General features: G+C 42.1%; 1 protein-coding gene across 2 annotated transcripts in view; it reads left to right on the plus strand.

Annotated features, from left to right (window-relative positions):
* The window catches only part of WDR70 (WD repeat domain 70), a 263191-nt gene that overhangs the window by 4534 nt on the left and 236341 nt on the right, over positions 1-22316 (plus strand). For both annotated transcript variants that reach the window (XM_038403369.2, XM_043515328.1), the window contains exon 4: positions 14963-15083. In XM_038403369.2, the coding sequence (XP_038259297.1) occupies positions 14963-15083 (121 nt within the window). The remainder of the gene's footprint in view (positions 1-14962; positions 15084-22316) is intronic.

The raw sequence follows: 22316 nt of genomic DNA on the forward strand, positions 1-22316 counted from the left end.
AATACAATAATGATCAGCAAATTATGAGTTTTCAAATGGTGCCTCACAAAGCATACTTTGTAAAAGTGGTGGACATAAGGGTGTGGACTTGTAAGACCCCATGTCTCAACTGAACACTGACAAATGCATAACTGGAATCATTCTGGCTCACCTGTCTGTTAGTATTGTTAAAGTAGGTGATACAGTTATATAAGAATGTTTTCATGTTTAGACTTTTTTAAATGCTTGAGAGTTGCCACATGTATTAATTTCACTTATAACATCTGTATCCCCTATTGTAAGGTGTCATAAACATACAGGTAAGGATAGCATACAATCCCTCTTTTACCTGTAAGGAGTTAAGAAGTTCAAATAACCTGGATGGCACCTGACCAAAAGGACCAATAAAGGAAGATGATTCTTACAAATCTGTGGGGGGAGGTTTTGTTTTGTGCTCTTTGCTCTCTCTGGGACAGAGAGAGACCAGGGCAGGAAACACACATCTCCTAAAACACTACCTGAAATAAGCATCTAAGATTACAAATTGTAAGTAATAATAAAGAAATGCATTCGATTATCTTTTGTTTTAGCTTGTGAATTTTCGCTATGTTAAAAGGGAGGTTTATTCCTGTTTTTTGTAACCTTAAAGTTTTGCCTCGAGGGGAATCCTCTGTGTTTTAAATCTTATTACCCTGTAAAATTACCTTCCATCCTAGTTTTGCAGAGGTACTTCTTTTACTTTTTTCCTTTATAATAAAGTTCTGTTTTAAAGAATCTGATTTTTAGTGTCCTAAAAATACAAGGGTCTGGTCTGTGCTCACCTTGTTTACCTATTTGGTTGGTATGTTATTCTCAAGCCTCCCCAGGAAAGGGGTGAAAGGGTTGGGGGGGATATTTTGGGGAAACAGGAACTCCAAGTGGTTCTTTTCCTGAATCTTTGTTTAACTCACTGGGTGGTGGCAGTAATACTGTCCAAGGACAAGGAAGAATTTGTGCCTTGGGGAAGTTTTTAACCTAAGCTGGAAGAAATAAGCTTGGGGGGGGGATCTTTCATGCCGGTCCCCACATCTGTACCCTAGAGTTCAGAGTGGGGAGGGAACCCTGACATAAAGTAATATTTAAGCATTTGTTTTTTAAGTCTCTATGACTGTGTAATCAGACAGAAGAGAGACATTAACTAAGGTAAAGCATTGGTCTCCAATGGAAGGTATGTCATGTCCTGGCTAAGGAGCAAGGCCCTTCAACACTAGAGAGATTATTGTGGAACATGAAAGAACTCTGCTCCTTTCCCACCCCTGATGAGTCATGCAAGTGAATGCCTCCCATCAGCTGAGTTTGCAGCTCAGAGCAGAAGTGGCTAGGGTAAGGGAATAAACCCCAAACAAGTAGTAATTGTATCTTTTTTCTGGTTGGACTCTGAGGGACAGGATTGCTAGGCATAAGCAAAAGAGCCAAGTGTTTTGTCTGGGTTAGCCCTAAAGGGCCTATAGAACTTGCTTGTCGTAGAAGCTTCTATTACTTCAGACACTTAAAATTGTAGTTCATCTGTGTATATTTCTTCTTTAACCTTGTAAATAACTTATTTTCTTATAAATAAATCTGTATAGTTTATTAGAGGATTGGCTACAAGTGTTGTCTTTGGTATAAGATCTAAGATGCAATTGACCTGGGGAAAGTGACTGGTCCTTTGGGACTATAAGTAACCTTGATTTGATTTGTGATGTTAATTAGGCTAAGCTGGATGGCAAAACAGGTCAGAGCACGCTAAGGGGACTGTTCGTAACTTCATGTTAAGGGTGTTATAAGTGAAACTCAAGTATAGAGCTCCAACCAATGTTTGGGGTTTGTGCCCTGGACTTAACAGTCTGCCCTGAGATTGGTACTCATGCCCCTGAGCCACAGGAAAGCTGGACACTGGTGTAGTCATAGCAGAATTCACATACTACAGGTCAAGTATATAGATCGTAACCTTAGTGCTGCTAAAGTTTAAACTTGATAGTGAGAGTTTTAAAGGTTAAAGAATAGACACAATGCGTGAACCACCATCATATGATGATACTTTTTTTCAGAAGGAATATCCCTGTGACTGGGGTTCTGGGGGGAGCCAGCTGAGGTCACTCAATTGGGGGAACTGCAAAGAATGGGACAGACAATCACCAAAGCTGGTGGATATTCCAATACTTAAATTTAACAAACCAGCACAAAACAGCTTCTGTTATACCTTATTGGTTGCTCAGAAATCACAGTTCCCCTAAAATAACCTAGTCTCAGGCCTCCACCTAGTCACCCAAGTCAAATATGATGAGGATTAATGAAAATTTTAATCATAAAAGAAAAGGTTCTACTAATCCCAAAGGTTTGGACATGTTACCTCACAGGTTAATGAATATTCCAGATCTTACCCAAATAGATGCTTACAGCCAGTTCTTATTAACTATAGGCTTGTGATGTAACCTTCTGTTTCCCAAGCACATTTTCCACTGAATGCATCTGATGAAGTGAGCTGTAGCTCACGAAAGCTTATGCTCAAATAAATTTGTTAGTCTCTAAGGTGCCACAAGTACTCCTTTTCTCTAAGCACAACCAGTAATTATTACACAAATAAACATAGGGCAACTTATCCATTAGGTAATCTATCACAAACTTCAAAGAGACATAGACAATGACATTATTTCACTCAAGCTTTCTTCTAAATGTTAATATTCCCTTTTGATCTCTGAATTAATAGTTATAGTGACAGACAGGAACTGTCTGTTTACATGCCTAATGTTTATAAGTATACAGACAATTAGTATCACTTCTAGCACCATAAGTTTGCATTTCAAAGTTCTAGCCCATCTACCATGAATGGCCCTAATTACCAATTGCATATCTTTCTAACATGACATTAAAGGTTGGCTCTGGGTCATTCAGCCTGCAAGATGCTTAACCCTTTCTGGCCACGTGTTATAGTTTGTATAAGATTCGTTGCAATTATATAACAGTGGTAATAATGATTTTCATGATTATGTTCTAATTAGACAACATCACAATCCTCTAAAAAGAAAACCCCAGTTCAGGAGCTGAGAGCTTTGTTCATAGGTTCTGACCAAGTAGAGTCCAAGGCCCCTTCTGCCTCAGACACTGCAGAGGAGAGCACTGCAGTGGAACTGGACCAGCTGCAGTATCTGAGAGCCCAGGCAGAAACAAGCACCAGAGACTGATGGTGGAATTGTGGATCAGGGAGGCCAAGGCCACAGTCAAGATCAGTGAGGAGGTGGAGGAGAGAGCCCACAAAAGACTCCGAGTCAACAAAGAAGTTGATGAATGAGTCCACCAATAATGAATGGAACAAACTGAATCAGTCAAAGCCGATGAGGAAGCTGAGGAGAGGGCACAGAGGAGGCAGATAGAAGCTCAAATATTACAGCTCTGGTTATTGGGGCGGTAAAAGGAGCTTTCTCATCCAGTGAGTCTAACCTCCCCCCCCAAATAAAAGGGAGTGGGAGGAAGTCACTCAATGTATAAAGAAACTGACTGTATAGATTTCAGAGTAGCAGCCGTGTTAGTCTGTATTCGCAAAAAGAAAAGGAGTACTTGTGGCACCTTAGAGACTAACAAATTTATTAGAGCATAAGCTTTCGTGAGCTACAGCTCACTTCATCGGATGCATCCGATTTGTTAGTCTCTAAGGTGCTACAAGTACTCCTTTTCTTTTGACTGTATAGAAGAATTCCTGTCCACCTTTTGAGAGACTGTGGGATGTACAATATCCAAGTGGATAAACAGATATCTGTCCTCTTGTGACTTTAGCCTGGGTACAATCTGGACTGCTGAATCGCTGTCTCCTGAGTTCTCCAACCTGGGATACCATTTACACTGCTTTACTGGTAAACAGCCACTCCTGGCCAGTTAACACACAGCCTCCAGCATGTAACTTGCTACCAGCTGCACAGTATTGGGTGCTGCTAGTTAACCACTCATGAATTATGCTACAGAAGAACATCCGCAGATTCTCTAGTCCCAGATTTGCCCCCAGAAATGTCTCTTCTATTGCCCAGCATCTTGCTGAACAGTGCAAGCTCATATAAAGTCTGTCATTTCATCAATAGACAATGATGTGTACTAGCTTTGTTATCCCAAATGGAGATTCCACCACAAGTTAATTGAAACACATCGGTTAGATAAAACAGCAAAACAAGTCTGTTAACTACAGAAGGAAAAGTAATGAGGCATTGTCAGAATTGGTTAGTAAGAAAACAAAAAGATAAATTAGGCATTTAGCTTGTATTTTAACAAGCTAAAATGGATTGAGAACAACTATCTTTCTCACCAGATGCTTTGCAGTCCACTGGCTGAGTTTTCTTTCACCAGAAAAAAGAAAAGGAGTACTTGTGGCACCTTAGAGACTAACAAATTTATTTGAGCATAAGCTTTCGTGAGCTACAGCTCACTTCATTGGATGCATTCGTGAGCTGTAGCTCACGAAAACTTATGCTCAAATAAATGTTAGTCTCTAAGGTGCCACAAGTACTCCTTTTCTTTTTGCGAATACAGACTAACACGGCTGCTACTCTGAATTCTTTCACCAGGACTCCCCTTCTTTTACCCTACCCCCAATTCAGCTCTTTAAGAGTTGAAGTCATGAGCAAAGATGGAGGAGAGTGAGATCCAGTGTTTTTCTTCTTTCTTTATAATTCAGTTCCTTGTGTTAAAAACATCTTTGCAGAGTCATGGTGACAAACAGCCTCTTGTGGATGTGAGGTTTGAATTGTTCTTGTGATGAAATGCACATTTCTCATTCACATCTTCCTCCTATCAGAGAATGGCCCTTTAAGCAGGTGACAGCTGATTAACACCTGGCTGGAATGCTAGTATGCCTGTGTCTCTGAAGAACTAGTTTGGGCCTGCTTTTCCAACTTCAGAACATGATACAGCAATGTTATACCATAGAAACTTACAATTTTTACACATATTTTACCAGGATAGTAATGTTCAGCAGGTTTGAGTTTTTAAATGATACCTCACAAGGCATACTTTGTACAAATTTTTTCATAATTCTGTAAAAGTGGTGAACATGATGGTATGGACTGTCACACCTCTTAACCAGATTAACTGGGAAAGCCAGACAAGTTTTTAATGGTATTGAGGAGGGTGATGCTAATGTGTATAAGAAATGTAAAGGAAATATATTGAAAAGATTTATTATCCATGAGACCTCAGAATGTTTGACAATATCACTCATGCTGAATACATAAAATGTGTAATTTTATGAGAAAATAGATATTGGGATGGGGGCTGAAGGTGATTATATAAAACTGTTTGATCTGAGGCCTAGGGGCAATTGTTATGAGTAGTTACAGAAGAGGTAAAGGCAGCTATGTGTGACAAAAAGCCACACACAAATTAATAGTCCGCAGAAATTGCTGATGAATATGTTGAATCAAGGGCCCATGGGGGCCCAAATCTCAGGGGAAGGGAAATCCCCATGTCACCCAACTTTGATTAAAAAAAAACAAATGAACCAAAAACAAAACCCAAGGGAGACCATAGTTTAAAGCCCCCTACCAAAAGGGAAAGTAAGTAATCTACTATCACTGTCCAGTATCAGAGTACGACCACTGTGGGGCTCCTGGCCATTTAGAACCAAATTGTGCAAAATTTAAAATAATCCCATAATCCAAACCCTCACCTGTTGCTCCAAAGATAGCAGTAGGAAATAGTGAATATTAGGATTGAGGTCTTGGGAGGGTAGTGAAGAATTTATTTAAACTGTTAAGGTAAATGGTGGGAGGGACACAGCATTCCAAATCACTGTGGTCAAGGAAAGTTCGGTAAGGGAGGAAGACAGACTTGATCCTTAAGGTTGAAGATTTTAAAGGAGATACTATTGTGGGCATTAGCATTCTACTTCCTGCTGATGTTTAATAGGCAATGATATTTTGTTCATCTCATAACTCACAGCCAGAAAGAGTATAGCTCTTGCTCACTTGGCTTGTCTGTGGACATCAGGGAGGGTTGTGAGGATGAGGAAAATGCCCTCAGTCCTTTGTCAGCTGAAAGAAACAGTTTGTCCCCAGAGGAGTGGTTTAGGTATTTCATTGCTTTGTCAGAGCCTGCTTTTGAGTGCAACTCAAAATAAGTTTACTGAGGCTCAACAGGCTGATCCTTCCCTGCATGAGGATAGGACTGCAGCTCAGGATAATACCCTTTCTTGGGAAGGAAAGAGTAGATTTCCCCTCACTTCTCCCCCTCCTCCCCCCACTCTTGAATGTGGTTTGTTGTACAGGGAGACTCCCTTAGGGAAAAAAAGGGGCACTCTGGTGAGGTTTTCAAGCAGGTGCTTGTGCCTGATACGTACAGAACAGAATTGCTGTAGGTAGGTCATGATTGCCTCTTTGCTGGACTTGTACAAGTGGAAAGAATCAGTGACAGGTTCGCACAGAATTTCTGTTGGCCTTGTGTTTGAGACAGTAAAAAATTGCTGTAAGTTGTCTTATGTTAGAAGTTTAAGAGATTAAAGGGATCCTACAAGATACCTTTGCAGCTGTTGCCCATTATAAATCTTTGCAAGAGCATCTTAGATATTGTGGGACCCCTACCGATACATTCCAGAAATGAAAGAAATATCTACTGGTTGTGATGGATTCTGCCACCAGGTACCCGGAAGCTACAGCTTTGTCTAATATAGAAGCTGAAACTATGGCTCCTGCTAATTACTATTTTTAGCAGAGTAGTTTTTCTCAGGGAAATCTTGTCAGACTGTTGTGCAAATTTAATGTCTGTAGTTTTAAAAGAGTTATGGTAGTTAGGTGGAGTGAGGCATACAGTGGCTGCTTCCTGTCATCCAGAAACTAAGTCTGGTAGAAAGATTCAGTGTGACATTGAAGTCTCTGGTGAGGTTCTCCTCGGGGAGTGTCCTTGTGGGTGCTCCACTTCAGCTGAATGTACTTCCTATACCTTTGATTGGAGAATTTCAGCAGCAGTGCTCGTCTGGGTCATGCATGCGCTCTCCCAATCTCGTGCTGTTGTTGGCCGCCTATCCAGCTGTATGTGACCAGACTACCCTTAGTACCTTCTCAACTGCCCTTGGCCTGAGATAGAGGTATTAGCATAGCCTATTTAGTACTCTGGTTAGATTGTTAACCTTTTCTCCCCTTTTCTTTTTTCCTCTTACAATTTTATTTTCTTCTTTACCCAAGTTTTATTACCCCTTAGAGTAGTGTGTTCACCTTTAAGGTGGACCTGCTATAGTTGGAGCCATGCTCTGTTCACTGGGCTTCAAGTGCTGCCTTTCCTGCTGAGAAGTGATCCTTATTTCTGATGGACACTCCCAGTGTGTCTGGTGCCTTGGTCAGACACACCTCCTGCAGAAGTGCTCTCAGTGCCACTACTTAAAAGCTTGCAACAAGAAAGCCAGAGATCTGAAACTCAAACTTATTCTAAGGGAGAAGTCAGAGTGCCCGGTCTCTGACCCCAAAAAGCAGCCTCCCTCCGGACCCCGGTCTCCTACGACCCATTCTGACAAACAGACTTCACCCTCCTCAAAGAGGAAGGCTCTTTGGAGGCTTGGAGTCAAGAAGCAAAGAGAAGCCTACTTCCTCCACCACTTCCTCCAAGCTGCCTAAATATGCAGCACCAAAGCAGTCTCCACAGGCTACGATGCCGCCTTCAGCTCCCATAGCGCCAAGTGCTCCGACGTCAGCACCAATACCTACAATTATGTTGGCACCGACTGCCTTGGTACCGAAACCATTGGTACCACATCAATTTCTTTACCACAAGGACTTCCTTTCTTGTCAACACCAGAATCACCACTCTTTGGCACCATTGTTACTCTGGTACGCATGGTACTGTGCCACCCCTCCTCACCTCTGGACCCTCCATTTTTCAGTGAGGACGAAGAGGGTGCTTACTCATCATGCTACTCCTCTCCTATTCCAGCTAGTATGTCATTAGGTCCAGCTGTATAGCCCAAATATCACCACAGGACTGACACCCAGACGTGGTATGGGCACCCATGGATCCCACCACCTATGCCATTCTCTACTCAGTGGCCCTACTGGGACCCCTGGGGGGCATACAGGAGACAATACTCCAGGCCCCCGAATGCCTATAGAGAGAGGACTAGATCTACACCACCCTTAGTGGCTGCAACATTAGAGCCCCCGGAGGAAATTTTTGAATAAGAGGAAGAGACCCTGGAACAGGAAATACCCCAGCTACCAACATTTCTTCTTCCCCAGACAAGGCCATAATGCCTCCACCACTCTCAACTGCCAATGATTTCGAACACTTTCAGGAACTGTTCAAAAGAATCACCAATTCCCTTGAGATTACCCCAGAGTCCCAACACAAGTTACTAGACGTTCTGCAAACATGTTCAAAGATTATGCTTCCTGTAAATGAAGCGCTTATGGAACCAGCTAAAAAACTTATGGCATACCCCGGCAATAATGCTGTCCACATGCGAGTGAGCAGATAAATATATTATGTTCCCTTGAAAGGGGATGGGCTTTTGATTTTCTCACTCCGCACTTGTCAAGGTTCCTTCCCCACTCTGGACTCTAGGGTACAGATGTGGGGACCTGCATGAAAGACCCCCTAAGCTTATTCTTACCAGCTTAGGTTAAAAACTTCCTCAAGGTACAAACTTTGCCTTGTCCTTGAACCGTATGCTGCCCCACCAAGCATTTTAAACAAAGAACAGGGAAAGAGCCCACTTGGAGACATCTTCCCCTCAAAATATCCCCCCAAGCCCTACACCCCCTTTCCTGGGGAAGGCTTGATAAGAATCCTCACCAATTTGTACAGGTGAACACAGACCCAAACCCTTGGATCTTAAGAACAATGAAAAATCAATCAGGTTCTTAAAAAGAAGAATTTTAATTAAAGAAAAGGTAAAAGAATCACCTCTGTAAAATCAGGATGGTAAATACCTTACAGGGTAATCAGATTCAAAACACAGAATCCCTCTAGGCAAAACCTTAAGTTACAAAAAGGAACAAAAACAGGAATATACATTCCATCCAGCACAGCTTATTTTACGAGCCATTAAAGAAAAAGAAATCTAACGCATTTCTAGCTAGCGTACTTACTGACTTAACAGGAGTTGTAAGGCTGCATTCCTGATCTGTTCCCAGCAAAAGCATCACACAGGATGTCAAAACACCACAGCGGATACACTGAGCAGAGAATTCTCTCAGAACCACCAGTGGGAGCTAAACGACACAGTCCTGCAGAGCATATTCAAACACTGGAGTCACCCATCGTTCCACCTCTTTGCAACAGAAATTACAAATGCCTACAATTCTGCTCAAGAGCAGGGTTGGAATCCTGATCCCTGGGCAATGCCTTTATCTTCAAATGGGACACGCCTCTGCTATACGCGTAATCTTGATAGCCCCTACATGGCTGAGACAAACTTAATACTCATACCTGTTAAGGTATGTACCCCGTGCCCTTCTGCCGAACCTTCTGCCGCAGGATGCCAGACAAGTTTATCAACCGAACCTGGAATGGCTTCACCTCAGACCATTGCTCCTCCGTGGTTCCATCATGATGAAATGACTTGCTCTGAAGATGTGAAAGACATATTAAACAGCTGAATGACAAATACATGCAAGAGGTTCAACATATGGTGTTACAACAAACAAGCCAGGGCCATTACTGCCCCTTTACCAATGATATTAGAATACATACTGGAGCTGAAGAAAACTGGCCGATCACTTAGCTCAGAGTACACCTCACAGCTATTAGTGCTTTTCACCACAAGGTTGTCAGGGTGTCTATTCACCCATCCTATCACCAAACGCTTTCTATAGGGGATCAGAAATGTCTACGTGAAATACAAGTCCATATCCCACCTTGGGGCTTGAACTTGTTGTCTTATTTATCTTCCATTTGAACCATTAGCAACATGCTCTCTGATGCATCTCTCAATGAAGTTAGCTCTCCCACCTGGCAGACAGAAGTGATAATGATTAGGAAGGCTAGGGGCCCTTATGTCACACCCCACATATACTATATTTTTCAAGGACGAGATCACCCTTAGACCTCATCCAAAATTTTTACCCAAAATATCTTCTTTCCACTTGAACCAACCAATCCATCTTCCCTCGTTATTCCTTAAACGTAATGGGATAAACAAGACTCAATACTACACACTCTAGATGTCGGATGCATACTAGCGTTCTACTTTGGAAAAAGTAAGCCCTTCAGGAAGTCACCGAGGCTCTTTATTTCAACTTTGGAATGATCTAAAGGTTCTGCTATATCCAAACAGAGGCTATCTAAATGAATTTCCAGGTGCATCCACCTTTGTTACCAACAGAAGAATCTACAACTCCCAGTAGGGATCTAAACTCACTCCCCCAGATCACTGTCCACTTCATTAGCCTTTCTAAACAATGTACCGATTATGGACATATGTAAAGCAGCCACCTGGGCGTTGGCACACATGTTCACAGAACACTACATGATTGACCAGGGCTCAAGATCGGACGCATTGTTAGGACTTACTGAGTTATCAGTTACTCATGCAACTCTGAAGCCCCTTCCATCCACCAAGCAGCAGTGCTCTACAGTCACCTGAAGTGGAGCACCCACAGGGACACTTCTCTAAGAAGAAGAGAAGGTTACTCACCCTGTACAGGAACTGAGATTCTTCAGGTTGGATGTCTGTGTGCTCCACTACCCACCCTCCTCTCCTCTTCTTCAGAGTTCAGTCTATGGACTTTGTGGTAGAGAAGGAACCGAAGGGGTTCTAGTCGCACAGCACAAGATAGGTGCCCACATAAGATGGGGAGGGGACATACGACCCAGACAAACACTGCTGCTGAAATTCTCCAATCAAAGGTGTAAGGAAGCACATCTACCTGAAGTGGAGTACCCACAGGGACACCCATCTCAAAGAACTTCAGTTACTGCACAGGACAAGTAACTGTGTTACCCAGCAATAGAATGACTGGGATGTGTTGCTCCTTTATTTGTTGTTGGCATATCAGAGTGTACCCCAAAAATCTACAGGATTTGCCTCCTCTGATCTGCTTTATGGGAGACAGGTGTGGGAACCCTTAGACTCTCTCTTAACATAGTTGCACAAACCCACAGGGACCAATTTGAGACTGTTACTCTGGAGTCTAATTATACAGGAGTGAGACATGGAAATAGTCCATATCAATAGTAAAGAAAATGTAGTGGCATATGACTTAACAAAAATAGGGGAACAGTGAGGTGTATATCAGGAGTGTAAGTGATATCCCTTCCTACACCATTTTTGCATTGAGGGCATGACACTGGCAGACCAGGTGCCAGTTCATGCCAAGGTCCCCATGTCTCAAGTGAATACTGACAGATACATAGCTGGAATCTGTCTGGCTCAGCAGTGTGTTAGAATTATTAAAATAAGTATCAGGATTATATAAGAATGTTTTTAGACTTTATTGAATGCTTGTGAGTTGCTGCATTCATCAATCTCAATTATAATACTGTATTCCATATTGTAAGGCGTAGCCTTTGATTTTATTTAAAGTGAATTTTGTAATGTGGTATTACACCACTGTGGGTTCGGCTCTGGTGGCTACAGTTTTAAGCTTAACAGAGTGAAAGTCCCCTCTGCTACTCGTTTTAGCATTAGAGTCTATAGGAACACAAAGACCAAGGGTGTGACCACACATATTCACAAGTACAAGGTCTAGTCTGTTTTAGAAGTTTTATTAAAGTTACAATTAAAGTTATGATTACCTAAGCATATAAAAATTTTATACAGACCTATGCACGTTATACATATAGTTATACTCACATCCTTAACAATAGTGCTAGTGTCTGATGGCTCTCTTGTGGCTTGATCATCAGTAGAGGGATGGTTTCTGCTGGAGTCTCCCATAGGAAGCTCAAATTTCCTGTTCTGGGCATCCCCTTTTTATAATGTGATTCTGTCTATACCTACATTCTGCGCGTGTCCATAAAAGTGTCAGACCTTTTTTCTCTTATTGGTGTGTGTCCCCTGAAAACTTAAGGGACCTCAATTTTCTATAGGCTGTGTAAATTCACTTTATTATTAGCATTGATGTACAACCTGTATCCTGTGGTTAAGACGTCTGAGACAGTTGCGCCTTTACAGTATTTTTATGATCTAGTATTAATCTTCTGGGTAATTTTGAGCAATATTACCACTTGTTACCTCTCTTCCCATAATCTTGGGTATCAGGTTATTTTCCAGTCACTTATGTCTTCATTTCTTGTCTCCAAGGCCTAAAATAGCTAAAAAGTCTTGCAGGCCTCAGCCTACAGGTTCTTGCATTTCAGCTTGTCTTATTTGTATCTGCTACATGGTTCCTCTAAATACTGAACAATTTTATAGTTTTATAATCCTACAAATTAACTCTAACATACAGTGAATATGGTAACATGTTGATCAATCATATCACACAATAAATGAACTAAAATCATTGGCTACAAAGGTAATATTTATATATTTGTTTTGTAAGCGCTCTGTGATTGTTTAAATCACCAAACAGGAGATCGACATTAACTAGTGTAAAGTGTTGGTCTCCAACAGAAAGCATAAGGTCCTGGCCAGTAAGGAAGGCCCTTCAAACCAAGACAGACTATCCTTGAACATTAAAGAGAATAACACTGTGTTGTTCTGCTCTTATTCCCCCTCCCCATGAAATGAGTCATGCAAGTCAATTCCTCCTATCGGCTGAATTTGCAGCTCAGAGCACAAGGGGATGGGGATAAGGGAATAAAACCCCCTAACAAGATGGACCTGTATCTTTATGCTAATTGAATTCTGATGGGCAAGGATTACTATGCATAAGCAAAAGATCCCTAGTGTTTAGCTTGAGTTAGCCCTAAAGGATGTATAGAGCTTGCTTATCATAGAAGATTCTATGACATGGAAAATGTAAGTTATGTTAACCTGTTTTAATCTTGTAAATAACTTACTTCCTTTTCCTATTAATACATCTGTGTATAGTTTTATAGGATTGGATACAGGTTGTCTTTGGTGCAAGATCTAACATGCAGTTTGTGATGCTAACAGACCAGGTGCACGCTTAGCCAAAGCCCCAGGCCTCATTGAACATTTACAAATGCATAGCTGGCAGCCAGGCCAATTCACTTGTGTATTAATATAGATCAAAGTGATATTTAAATATAAAATGTATTTGTTAAAACTTCATGTAAACTAATGAGATGTTATGAGCACTGTTTTTTCATTTTTCTGTATCCTGTTATAAAGTAATAGCAAACATTTACATCGTATGTACCCCATAATTAAATAAATCAAATGAGAAATAAGCCTAATTAAGAAGTACTAATTCTTGTGCATTTGAAGGCAAGTGGTCATTGTGTGTGTCATCTCGGAGCATATTTTTCTGAATTACTAAAGCCACCGCAATTTCTTGTTTCCCTTTGATAATAAGACAGAGCTACATTTTTAAAAGAAACGGGCAGTCAATTTTATCATGATGTAGGCGAGATGGTGTAAGGCTGGCAATGTGTTAACATCTAATATCTATTTTAATAATGCTAAGTTAATAAGAATGTGTTTTAGTGTTTTATAAAATGCTTGTAGGATGCTGCATGTATTGTTCTCGCTCAACTATATTTCATGTTATATTGTATTGGCAAACATTTTCATTGTATATAACCTTGTAACTAAGTAACCCATCAAACGAGAAAGAAGCCTTGTATAATACAAATCACGATCTCTCACAAGATGATGGTAAATCCTGTTCATTAAATGCAAATGAGCCATTATTTGAGATCAAGGATCAAAGATATTAAGTGCATTCCTTCCCCACAGCCTTAACCCCATGAAGAAGACATATGTGGGAACTGTTGCTGTCAACTTGGTTTCTGAGAGAAGAAGCTATAATACGGACACAAGAAAAATTCTTAACCTCTGAACTGTTTGGACTCTTAATGGCAGAACAACTAAACGAGAAGACAGAAATCTTACATTTACTCTGGGTAGCCCTAATGACTTTTGAGAAACTGGCAGATTACTACATCTCTGCTACCTTTTGAAATTATAGACTAATTCACCTGTTCATATATTTTTAATCTGCTTTAACATCTCATTCCTTTTTTTTAACTAATAAATCCTTAGTTAGTTTAGTATAGAATTGGCTACTAGAGTTTGTCTTTGGTATGAGATCTAGGATGCAAATCAGTCTGGGTGAGTGACAGTTCTCTTGGGACTGGGTGTAACCTGAATGTTTTGTGATTTTGGGTGCAAATGACCATTTATCACATAGTCCAGTTTGCCTGGGTGGCAAAATAGACTGATAATATAAGGAGAGAGTCTGTGACTGCATTATAAATCTAGTGTAGTACTTTGGGAGTTCACATTTGTTACTGGGTTGGTGAAATCTAATTATAGAACATACCACCAGCTGGGGTATCTGCCTTGCTTTTTGAGTCTGCCCTGAGGGAGACGCTCATGGCTGTGAGTCACTCCAGATAGTGAGTGAGATGGTTCTATAGGGACTCCTCTATAGTGAGGAAAATGGGAGTAACTAGTGAGAGCTGTAACAAACTTAATGATACCCACGTGTACTAGACTTGCTTCAACTGATTTAATTACCAGTACCCTGTTCCGGAAAAAATTAAACATCAGTATTGACTAATCATACCTTGTTGATGTTGAAAATATTCAAATGTGAAACAGTGGTATATGCTATAAAACATTATTCAGTATGAGTTAACAGTTTTAGTGTCTTACGCTTGACTTTTCCCCTGAGAGGTTTGTTTCTTTGAGTAATCATTTGGGTATCAAAATGACAGATTTAAAGGAAATTAGCAATTTTATTTTATGGGAAAGTTAACCAATAAATTTCAATTAAAATGCTCTACTTTCATCTTTTCATACTTCTGGAATATGCATCTGAAAATGAATTTAATAATACTGTCTCAAAAAGAAGCACCAAGTTTTCATTATTTTACATGCTGAAAACATGGAGATCTAACAGTTGCATGTTCACTCCATATTTAGAAGCCCGTGCAAGAGAAGAGGAAGCCCAGAAAGAAAAAGAACTAAGAAGCCAACATGAAGATGTTGATTCAGCAGCTTCAGGCTCAAGTGTGATGGGAGCTTGCTCCGCATTAACTTACAGGTACCTAGATATAGTGGAAGTATCATACCATCTTACAACTGTTTTGTCTGAAGGGCTATCTGAACTCTTGAGAGGAGGACAGGGACCACTGAACTTGTGTTCACAAAACTATGTAAATGGACATTAATCTACACTTTCTTAATATGGTCTGTCAATTTACAATCGTTTTATGGCTTATAAACACATTGAAGGGCTGTATGCTATTTTGATTGCCATCTTCTCACTGTTAAGGCTTTATGCACTTGTTTTCTTTATGCATTTGATTCTGCCAATTTTTTGTACTTGAAAGTCATGGACATTGGGTCAAATACATCATAACTGACAAATCAAGGAACAAATAGGTGCTATTGCATGTTACATATAATGCATATATGCATGCTACATATAATTATAAAAATACGTAGTTTTGTACCAGTTGCCTTATAGTGCTCACTATAGTTTGGCATGAAAACAAATTTCTATTATAAAATAGTTCTCTCCTGTTGCTATGTGGAAAACCTCACATGAACAGTGGCTAGTGATTTAAGTACCTGACTATACACAAAGTACTGTCAAATGCACAACATAAACTGAAAAAAATATAAATATTTTCTCTACACTCTTAACGTACTAAAATGCTAATCTTCAGTATTGATACCTTGTTAATGGAAGGCAGAGAATTGCAATTAAACTTGCTGTGACTGATATTAGGTCTGAGACTTGCACAGTGTGTGTGAGAGGAAGGTTTAAAGGTAAGGAGTAAAGTAGGATGTAAGAGAACACAGAATAATAGAAAATTCTCAAAACACATTTCTTTTGGATAAGGGATTTGAGGAAGAATAGATTGGCTGTGCACCTTGGAAAGTGGGAGAAGGCAAAGGACCCTATTCGGCAATCCAATTGATGCAGGTGGACCCTTGTAACTAGGGGGAGTTACATTGTTGTTAGTGGGCTCTGGGATTGCCGGATTGGGAGCAAACGGGAAGAGAGGACATGACGTAAGAGTCTGATAGAAAAAGTCTGAGCTGTAGTCAGATTCCAGAGTTACACATTACCTTGAAAGTTATGATAAGGGTTTTGACCTTGATGCTGAAAGAGACAGGAAACTGGGAAGAGAATGTGTCACTGTGCCCAGTGTTAATCTGGAAGGACAATACATAATAGTGAGAGACTAGTTTAATGGCCCATAATTCAGACCTTTGTGCTCTCTTCTGAGACTACCAAAATTGCACCAAATACAGCAGTCTTCGTGCTGCTTGTCATTAAGGAACTGATCCAAGGTTACCAACTTGTTCCATTAGCCATTAGATAGTAACTTTTCCCCTCAATATTTAGTCTTTTTGTATTTCAAGTACATGAGTCATCTAGCCCCACCCCATACTAAAATTAAAATTAACTAAAATTAATTACTAAGTTCTTGACAGTTTTATATATATATAATACACAAACACATTACTCCTGGGGGAAATCTGCACCACTTCGCATGTGCAGAATTTATATCCCCCGCATATTTCTCTGCTTCCCTGCAGAAAAATGACTTTCTGATGGGGAAGCAAAAGAAAGCCACAAGAGCGGTCATGAGACCCTCTCCAGCAGTATTTTTCAGATGCCCAGGTCAGCTGGCAGAGAGGTAAATCACTATGGGGCAAGGAGGCGGGACTGGAAAAGACCCAGCTGGTGGCTCCTAACCTGTGCCGGGCTCAGCTGCTAACCCCGGCAGGGCTGGGGAGGACGGGACTTCCTCTTCCCCTTCACAGCATCTGGGGTTGTGTCAGACCCACCCCATATTTCTCCCCTGGCTATAGGAAGCTCCGCAAACTCCCCCTTTCTCCTTAAGCTTCCTGCACCCATCGCTTCTCAGCTACAGGGGAAGGGATCACTGTACTGGGAGCTGCTTCCCCATCCACCAAACCCCTGTGCATACAGACCCCCTCATACCCATACCCTCCCGCTGAGGCTCACCGCCCCCTTGTACCAAGAACCCTCCCTTCCCCGATAAGCTCAAATCCCCCTGCACCTGGACTACCCCGACAAGCCACCAGTACCTGGATTCCCACCGCACTGAGCCCCAACCAGCTGTACCTGGATTCCCACCCCATTGAGCACACTTCCCCAGCATTTGGGACCCCCCCACTGAACCTCCCAGACCAAGAGCCCCTGCTGAGCTATACCCCCTCACACATTTGTTGATCCCCCATGCTGAGCCCCAACCACCTTCACCCCCTGCAGAGGCTCATTACCATGGCACCCAGAACCCCCCCCCCCCCACAAGCCGCTATTCACCAGATCCCCCCTGCACCCAGATCCCGCACTGAACACCCACACCCAGATTGCCCCACAACTGGATCCACCCCACCCTAAGCCCCTCCACACTTGGATCCTGCCTTCCTGAGCCTGCCTGCCCATACCTGGTGCACCTGGCACAGAGAGGCAGGGCCCTGGAGTGTTTCTGGGGCAAGCCCTGTTCTTGTGCTGTGTCAGGGTTGGTGCAGCCTCATTGCTAAGTCCATGTCCCAGGGGGGAGCTGCACAGTGATCTCTCACCTCTGTGCAGCCAGTGGCCAGGGTTCCCCAATGCCATGCTGGAACCTCCACATTTGACAAATAAATTTTGCACAATTTTAAAATATTGCACATATAATCTTTAATATTTTGGCACTGAAGCTCTCAGGAATGTGTGTATGTATATATTGTGACAAAGCGTTGTCCTTCTCTGTGGGTCCCGTGTTTCCTTGTGGATTTTGCTAGCCTCAGAGGCTCACTGTAATGCTCCACTTAGTCCTTCTTTCTTTAGAGGCAAGGGTCATAGCCTACTGAGCCATTTTTATCATAAGCCAGCAAGGGAGGTGAGGAGAGGCTACTCTTCCTTACACAGGTTTCAGAGTAGCAGCCGTGTTAGTCTGTATTCGCAAAAAGAAAAGGAGTACTTGTGGCACCTTAGAGACTAACACATTTATTAGAGCATAAGCTTTCGTGAGCTACAGCTCACTTCATCGGATGCATTTGGTGGAAAAAACAGAGGGGAGATTGATATATACACACAGAGAACATGAAACGATGGGTTTATCATACACACTGTAAGGAGAGTAATCACTTAAGATAAGCCATCACCAGCAGCGGGGGGGGGGAGGGGAAAGGAGGAAAAGCTTTCATGGTGACAAGCAAGGTAGGCTATTTCCAGCAGTTAACAAGAATATCTGAGGAACAGTGGGGGGTGGGGTGGGGTGGGGGGGAGAAATACCATGGGGAAATAGTTTTACTTTGTGTAATGACTCATCCATTCCCAGTCTCTATTCAAGCCTAAGTTAATTGTATCCAGTTTGCACATTAATCCACAGAGACCTTCCTACCAACACTACAAAAAGAAGGATTCTGGGTGGACTCCTCCTGAAGGTCGAAACAGCAGCTTGGACTTCTACATAGAGTGCTTCCACCGACATGCACGAGCTGAAATTGTGGAAAAGCAGCATCACTTGCCCCATAACCTCAGCCATGCAGAACACAATGGCATCCACAGCCTCAGAAACAACTCTGACATCAGAATCAAAAAAGGCTGACAAAGGAGGTGCTGTCATCATCATGAATAGGTCGGAGTATGAACAAGAGACTACTAGGCAGCTCTCCAACACCACTTTCTACAAGCCATTACCCTCTGATCCCAGTGAGAGTTACCAAAAGAAACTACAGCATTTGCTCAAGAAATTCCCTGAAAAAGCACAAGAACAAATCCGCACAGACACACCCCCTAGAACCCCGACCTGGGGTATTCTATCTGCTACCCAAGATCCATAAACCTGGAAATCCTGGACTCCCCATCATCTCAGGCATTGGCACCCTGACAGCAGGATTGTCTGGCTATGTAGACTCCCTCCTCAGGCCCTACGTTACCAGCACTCCGAGCTATCTTCGAGACACCACTGACTTCCTGAGGAAACTACAGTCCATTGGTGATCTTCCTAAAAACACCATCCTAGCCACTATGGATGTAGAAGGCCTCTACACCAACATTCCACACAAAGATAGGCTACAAGCCATCAGGAACAGTATCCCTGATAATGTCACGGCTAACCTGGTGGCTGAACTTTGTGACTTTGTCCTGACCCATAACTATTTCACATTTGGGGACAATGTATACCTTCAAATCAGCGGCACTGCGATGGGTACCCGCATGGCCCCACTGTATGCCAACATTTTTATGGCTGACTTAGAACAACGCTTCCTCAGCTCTCGTCTCCTAATGCCCCTACTCTACTTGCGCTACATTGATGACATCTTCATCATCTGGACCCTTGAGGAAGAGAAAAGAAGCCCTTGAGGAATTCCACCATGATTTCAACAATTTCTATCCCACCATCAACCTCAGCCTGGACCAGTCCACACAAGACATCCACTTCCTGGACACTACGGTGCTAATAAGCGATGGTCACGTAAACACCACCCTATATCGGAAACCTACTGACTGCTATTCCTACCTACATGCCTTTAGCTTTCAACCAGATCATACCACACGATCCATTGTCTACAGCCAAGCTCTACGATACAACCGCATTTGCTCCAACCCCTCAGACAGAGACCAACACCTACAAGATCTCTATCATGCATTCCTACAACTACAATACCCACCTGCTGAAGTGAAGAAACAGATTGACAGAGCCAGAAGAGTACCCAGAAGTCACCTACTACAGGACAGGCCCAACAAAGAAAATAACAGAACGCCACTAGCCATCACCTTTAGCCCCCAACTAAAACCTCTCCAACGCATCATCAAGGATCTACAACCTATCCTGAAGGACGACCTATCACTCTCACAGATCTTGGGAGACAGACCAGTCCTTGCTTACAGACAGCCCCCCAATCTGAAGCAAATACTCACCAGCAACCACACAACAGAACCACCAACCCAGGAACCTATCCTTGCAACAAAGCCCGTTGCCAACTCTGTCCACATATCTATTCAGGGGACACCATCATAGGGCCTAATCACATCAGCCACACTATCAGAGGCTCGTTCACCTGCGCATCTACCAATGTGATATATGCCATCATGTGCCAGCAATGCCCCTCTGCCATGTACATTGGTCAAACTGGACAGTCTCTACATAAAAGAATGAATGGACACAAATCAGATGTCAAGAATTATAATATCCAAAAACCAGTTGGAGAACACTTCAGTTTCTCTGGTCACTCGATTACAGACCTAAGAGTGGCTATCCTTCAACAAAAAAACTTCAAAAACAGACTCCAACGAGAGACTGCTGAATTGGAATTAATTTGCAAACTGGATACAATTAATTTAGGCTTGAATAGAGACTGGGAATGGATGAGTCATTACACAAAGTAAAACTATTTCCCCATGTTATTTCTCCCACCCCACCCCACCCCCCACTGTTCCTCAGATATTCTTGTTAACTGCTGGAAATAGCCTACCTTGCTTGTCACCATGAAAGGTTTTCCTCCTTTCCCCCCCTGCTGCTGGTGATGGCTTATCTTAAGTGATCACTCTCCTTACAGTAAAAAGAAAAGGAGTACTTGTGGCATCTTAGAGACTAACAAATTTATTAGAGCATAAGCTTTCGTGAGCTACAGCTCACTTCATCAGATGCATCCGATGAAATGAGCTGTAGCTCACGAAAGCTTATGCTCTAATAAATTTGTTAGTCTCTAAGGTGCCACAAGTACTCCTTTTCTTTTTGCGAATACAGACTAACACGGCTGCTACTATGAAACCTCTCCTTACAGTGTGTATGATAAACCCATTGTTTCGTGTTCTCTGTGTGTGTATATTAATCTCCCCTCTGTTTTTTCCACCATATGCATCTGATGAAGTGAGCTGTAGCTCTATGCTCTAATTATGCTCTAATAAATTTGTTAGTCTCTAAGGTGCCACAAGTACTCCTTTTCTTCTTCCTTACACAGTCTCTGTTGTCTCCCAGTCTCACTGATTAATTCGGGGGGGAAGTGGAGGAGCCCACACAAACCCTCTACTCCAGGCTCCAGCCTAGAGATCCTAATAGTATCAGCTATGGTAGCTGATCTTTTGGAAACAGGACACGTACAATTCCCTGGGCCACTTCCCCACAGCAGCCCCCCACTTCCTCAATATCTCCTTCACCCTTACCTCAGGGCCTCCTTCCTTCTGCCTGTTTTGGTTTGTAATGCTCAGTTTATCCAACAGCACAGCTTCCTCTTACAGCTACTTAGACCCACCCACCGCCCTCTGACTAACTGGGAGGCTTTTAACTAGTTTCAGCCAGCTCCTGATTGGCTTCAGGTGTCCCAGTCAACCTAGTTGTCTTCCCTGCCTTCTGGAAAGATATTAATTGGCCCCAGGTGTCTTAATTGACCTGGAGCAGCTGCCACTTGCTTATCTTGGTAACAGGGATTTGTTTAGCCTGTGGCTAATATATCTGTCTCCCACTACCTTACTGTAGCCATCTGGCCTTGCCCCATCACAGTGTGTGTGTGTAAAGAGAGATAAACAAGACAGCTACATTATGTTGATTCCTAAATTAGCTATGAGGAGAAGGATCTAATTGTTATGCTATTGGTATATTCATATGCATGCTTTAAGAATTCTGATTATTGTAAGGAGAACATACCTGCTAACATCTAAAAAACAAAAACCAGTAGATTGTAAATTTACACTAATACATAATAGAGGGGGCGGAGACATGGAAGGGAAGAGAGTCTCCAGCATTTTATTATAGCTCTCTATTCTGCTCACTCCTCGCACCCCCTCGCCTTTTAGGAGTGAAGGGGCAGCAGAAGATTTTATTCCTTCTATCTCTCCTAGGCTTGCAAGGCAGGATCTCCTCTTCACTCTCTTTCAACATTTAGAAAATAGAGATCTGCAATGTACTCTTGATTCTATGTTGGACAAATTACAAATGTGAAACAAAGCAAACAATTAGGGTTATAAATTCTTTGAGTCACAGATCATGTCACTGATTTGTTGCATTTCAGCATGTTGTCAGTGCTGACAAATTATAAATACATCGTGGGTTTGTTCAGATGTATAGAAATTTTGGACTATATTTATACGGAACATGGTCATACTTGTTAGATAGGCATATCCTGATCATCTAGGACTTTGCATGTCCCTCATTGCTTTAGTGTCTGAGTATTCACTGTCTCCCTTATTGGGTGAATGGTAGTTGTTCAGTGTAAAGAACTAAATTTGACAGGCTATACACAAGACACTTGTGTTGTAATATTTCCTGCTTGGTGTGCCATTCTTAACGGGAAGATGTGTTTG

The sequence above is a fragment of the Dermochelys coriacea genome, chromosome 5 (genome assembly GCF_009764565.3).
Source record: "Dermochelys coriacea isolate rDerCor1 chromosome 5, rDerCor1.pri.v4, whole genome shotgun sequence".
In the NCBI taxonomy this organism is placed as follows: domain Eukaryota; kingdom Metazoa; phylum Chordata; order Testudines; family Dermochelyidae; genus Dermochelys; species Dermochelys coriacea.